Source organism: Gadus morhua, chromosome 15 (assembly GCF_902167405.1).
Source record: "Gadus morhua chromosome 15, gadMor3.0, whole genome shotgun sequence".
Taxonomy (NCBI): Eukaryota; Metazoa; Chordata; class Actinopteri; order Gadiformes; family Gadidae; genus Gadus; species Gadus morhua.
The window spans coordinates 17620850-17625928 of NC_044062.1; the positions used below are offsets into that span (position 1 = coordinate 17620850).

At 43.6% G+C, this 5079-nt stretch overlaps 1 protein-coding gene across 1 annotated transcript in view; it reads right to left on the minus strand.

The window, feature by feature from the left end:
* Positions 1 to 1212, minus strand: part of ogfrl1 (opioid growth factor receptor-like 1) — a 7892-nt gene extending 6680 nt beyond the window's left edge. Inside the window, exon 1 of the mRNA XM_030379268.1 lies at positions 526 to 1212. Within this exon, the coding sequence (XP_030235128.1) occupies positions 526 to 717 (192 nt within the window). The 5' untranslated portion in view covers positions 718 to 1212. The remainder of the gene's footprint in view (positions 1 to 525) is intronic.
* Positions 1213 to 5079: the final 3867 nt, after the last annotated feature.

Genomic DNA, 5079 nt, shown 5'->3' on the forward strand with positions numbered 1-5079 from the left:
CACTGCCCAGTAAGAAAGATGTGACGATTCATCAATTTTTTGTTTCTGAATTTTTAAACTTAAATAAAAGGTTTCATATTAGCTATACACTTCAATCCTAGGCAGTAGACCTTGGCCTACGACCCCCCCCCCCCCCCGCCCCCCCTCCCCCCAACGGTTCTCTATTTACTTTACTGACACTGTCTTATAATAGGCAAGCATGTACTCCATCTTCTTGGAAGATTTCCTGATTTCCTTAGTTTGTTATAACTAAGCTTAGTTGTTATAGCTAAGCTTATAACTAAGCTTAGTTATAACAACCGCCACCATTCACCGTAAAAAACACCATTCAGTATGTGGTGACATTGTGGGGTTGCAATAGGCCGGTTACAGCTCGTCTATAAACACACGCAGTTCACTCTCAGCTGGGTCTGCTGATCATGAGTCAGTCAGCGAGCACGCTCAGCCGTCCGCCACACGCTGCTTTCTAATAAGTGAACGACGACGTGCTTAATCCGTTGTGCAATAATCCTCGGTGTAGCCTACCTGCAGGGACATGTCGCCGGGGTCGACCGAGCATCGACCCATCTCGGCCGGACCGACAGACCCGGAGATGCCGCTGCCTTCTGCAGCCTCCACCGGCGGGTCGTCGCTCTCCGAGTCCGACCCCCACGTCGAGTCGCATTCCTCCACTGTGCTCGGCTCCTTGTAACGCCAACTGCCCATCAGATTTCCCATTTAAAAGAAATCCCTAAAACTACGCAACGCCACAATTCGATAATCTCAACGTCCCGCTCGGGTTGTGTGTGTCCTCCTCTCCTCCGTCCTCGCTGGAGCCTACATCGTTTTAATCTGCCGCACGAGTTTCCGTGTTTCACAGCCGAGCTGCGAGCTGCTACCTCGGCCTGCCCTAGCGAAGCGGGGCTTTTCACTGGCAGAGAAAAGGGGAGGTGGGGGGGTTCAACGACGGCGGCTACGCGCCCGTTTACGCGACTTGCACGTGGCCCCAATGAGCTTCTTGCACATAACCCCTGGTGACAGCAGCATCAGGACCCGAGCGGTCACGTGGTAGGCCTGCCAGCGGGACAGAAAAAGGTTACCAGTAATCTCCACCCGGACCGGATATCATCAATGTCACAAGAACACGCTCACTTGCAACCAGAAACACACAAGCGCGAGAACACGGACACTAGCACGCACGCACTCACTCATACATACATACACACACATAAACACAGACGCTGAAGCAGCAAAGGAAACCTAGACGAATAAGTGGGCTGGGCCAAGTTGTTACAACACCAATTGTCACTTAGGGGAAGCGGAACTACAACGCAGTAGGCGGTCTGATATTTTCTTGGACTGCAACGGACAAGTGTCTTGTTCGATTGAAGGAAGTTGTCGATTAGGCTACACGATATAGTTTCAACTTGCCCATTGCATCTCACATAGCTCAACGTCTATGCCCATCATCATGTTCTCAGCATAGTACTTAGAAGCGGACCTCCCCCCCCCCCCCTGTGTTTTGCAGGCGTTAGTTTCTCTTGTGATTTAAAGAGGCACTAGCTTGGGCAAACCCCTGAATTACGTGTTTCACAAAAACTTCCTGAACTGACTTTCTGTTTCAATAATGATCACGATCACGTTGGGTAGTAAATGATTACAATTGGAAAGTACATTCCATAATAATGAAAGATTAACAGACTAGAATGCTAGATGGTGTGTGTGTGTGTGTGTGTGTGTGTGTGTGTGTGTGTGTGTGTGTGTGTGTGTGTGTGTGTGTGTGTGTGTGTGTGTGTGTGTGTGTGTGTGTGTGTGTGTGTGTGTGTGTGTGTGTGTGTGTGTGTGTGTGTGTGTGTGTAGAAACGCTGGTGCAACCACTGGCAAGATGAATTAATATTACATGCATGAATTTTGATCCACCCTGAAGTCCCAGATGCAGAAGGCGGTCTTGATCCACAATATTGTTTTGAGACCTGTGTTGTTCCCTCAGGACCAAACCCCTTCCAGTCCCCCATGTACGGGGGCCCACTAATCCCAAGACGATCATCCAGGAGGGGCTTAACCCTGTAAATCTGCCCTCTACCCCCTGGGGGGTGGAGGGGCCTGGTTTCAGGACCTAAAGGAATCTTCTTCACAGGTTGGACTCAGCATGTAGCGTGAGGTCCGGCGCTCCGTCGATGCGTTGACAATGACCCCGCATTCAACATGTGGTTTTCTATTTATTATCGTCTGTATTGATTTATTTTTTAAACATACTGCCCATGCAACCTCAATCGTATTGATCCTATTGATCACATGAAAACCCCTACACGTCTTCTGGTCATCAACATGTTGTGTACATATTCATCGGCACACCTCAACTTGATGTATAGATATTTAATATTTATATTCTTTTTTGTCCATTCATAGTCTCCCTTAGTCTATACCCTCCAAGATATGTTTGCGATATTCCCCTATTTTTACATCATCTGGAACGCAGCCAGTCTTTTGTTTTTGACCTGGCGCTGACCCGTAAGCGCTCTAGCTCGGGGTAGTGGTAGGATCCTGTGGGGAGGGGGGGGGGGTCCCTGAAGTGTTTTAGGGAAACCAAACAGAAGAATTCCTGGCCCACTGGGCCGTAGCCCAGGCTTCAGTCTGTTTCCCCAGCACTCATATTGCAGCCCGCACACAGGGAGGCGGCTGACTGGAACGGCTCGGGTAAACCCTGGAAACAGGAATCAATAGACACACACAATCTCAAGATCCAAAAGCAGTCTTTACTAGAAAAATGGTTCTGCGTTACGGGTGATCGGTCAGGGGATCAGGCAATTAAACAGACATGGAGAAAAAAAAGGTGACATCAGGTAAAACAAGCGGAAATCTAAAACCAGGAACACCAAACACAAGGGGAAGCTGTAATGGCTGACTGGCAGACAGAGAGAGGGGAAAACACAAAGACTAAAACGCTAGTAAGGGGAGGATAAGGAGGGACAGGGGAAGGGGGGCAGACAATGAGAGAGGTGGGGAAACAAGCAAGTTATCTGACACAAGAAGAGTTGTGAGACACAAGGGATACATAGATTCTACGCTGCTGGCCTCTAGATCGTATAGCATCACTGCCATATCTGAGAGGCAAAGACTTGCCTGTAAACTAATACAAAACAGGGGAGCTGCAGTTTTAAGCACTTAATCATTTAATTTCTCAACCGATTTTAACAATTCATTTTTCTATCCGAGGGTTTACAATCTTCGTGGTGTTAGAAAAATAATCATGTACATATATTTTACATTTTATTTATAATTTGATTTAATATGAATTTAAAACTGACTCATCGAAATAAGTTCAGAAATGTAAGCATTGTAGTGCTTTCTCTACAGAAAAACCGTAACCCCCTAATCATTGTTATTTGTTTACAGGAAAGTCTTCAAGAATTGAAGAATTGCAACAACGGGACATTGCAGTCAATGTGGCGTCTATGTATGTATGACTATGAGTAAAAGGTAAAACAGAAAATAAAATAATCAAAAAGCAATAAAAAACATAACCTAAGGAGCAGGGTGTGATGTCCCAATGTGTCTAAACCTCACACATTTCAACAAGGTTTAAACCTTTAATTGGAAACAGTAAATACATTTGAGCCTAGCCTAGGTTTCAATAACACATTTTCAGCAGATTAAAACAAGTACAAACTTGTCTCACTGTGAATCTGTCAGGGACATTGATAGCTTAAAATAGTAAGGAGTTGGGTGAGTTTATGTTTTCACTCCCTCTACCGCATTAAAGAAATATATAGCCTGCTAAATGCTGTAATGACCTTCAGCAAACGAGGACAGGTGGAATGGATGTATCTCATATACCACGGCCAGGAAAAATCCTGTGGCGGCCGTTCACCGCTAGCTTACCTGAGCTAAAAAAAAAACATGATTCATTACGTATGAGAAGTTAACAAGACAGCAAAAAATTAAGAACTCCCCTTTAAAATACTGAACAATAAAATCTCCCTGAAAAAAGTAATCCTTTTAATGGTGTTCCACCCACCTATTTCCCCTGGTTAACTGACAAGGTTAAACTAGCTTAAAAACACATATGAAATGTGTTGACGAAGTTGCCAAATATCAAGTAATTATTCGCTGAGAATCTTCTGGCAAAGCATTTTTGTCATGTTTCCAATATTTATTCAGTTTTGTAATTCTTATGTTATATATAAGAAGAAAGCTCTTCTGTTGCCTGGTTGTTATATGATCTTTTCCATCTAATGAAGTAGTGAGTCATTTTAGTTTCTGAAAGTAACTTTTACACCAAATAAATGGCTGTAGCGTACAGATTTTTATTCTTGGATTAGTGCAATTTCCCATTAAAGATTATCTTTGAGGTCAGTTTAAATGACCATCGCCTGTAGCTGAGTAAGCAAGGGTTGGAATCTGCTTAAAAATTGACATATTGGTCAGCTGGAGTAAAAATGTGGATGAGATGAATTATGAATGAAAAGCAAGCCCAATGCGTGGTGAGAGTGAAGGTATTACCGCTCAATGTTTCTATTTCTTGGCTCGATCCAAGCCTCTACCCTCTAAAAAATAGTTGCTATTTATGTTTTTTTACTTGTATTCACCCTTTTGAAAAAAGTCAATAATGCAATCGCCATGCTGGTTATAATGTAATTATCCACACAAACGGTTGGTAATTATTCAATGATACATGATAAAGTAATCGTTTTACACTACAGGTAGTTCCGACTGAGCAACCTAACAGACAGACCTTTAGACATGATCAAATGAGCATGTCAGCACACTGTGCTCAAATGTAAAATGCGTCATCACTATGATATTACTTCACCATTGATAAACCAAAGGCCTAGATTAAAAATGCATGTTGAGTTTGCAAACGTAGTAGCAAATTCTCTCTATGAAATATTAATTCTGATTGGGAAATCCCATGAACTCAATAAAGCATTAGCTCATGTTGGCTGGCTGACTACAGCAGGGGCTTGAAGTGTCTCTGTTGTAAGGCTGTTACTGAGGTGTTCCCACTGTCTGCAGTAGTAAATTGTCATTGTGTTGATTAGGAGTCTATGGACGTGTCTAATTGTTTTCCGGCCCTTAATAAGAATCACTGTGAATTGT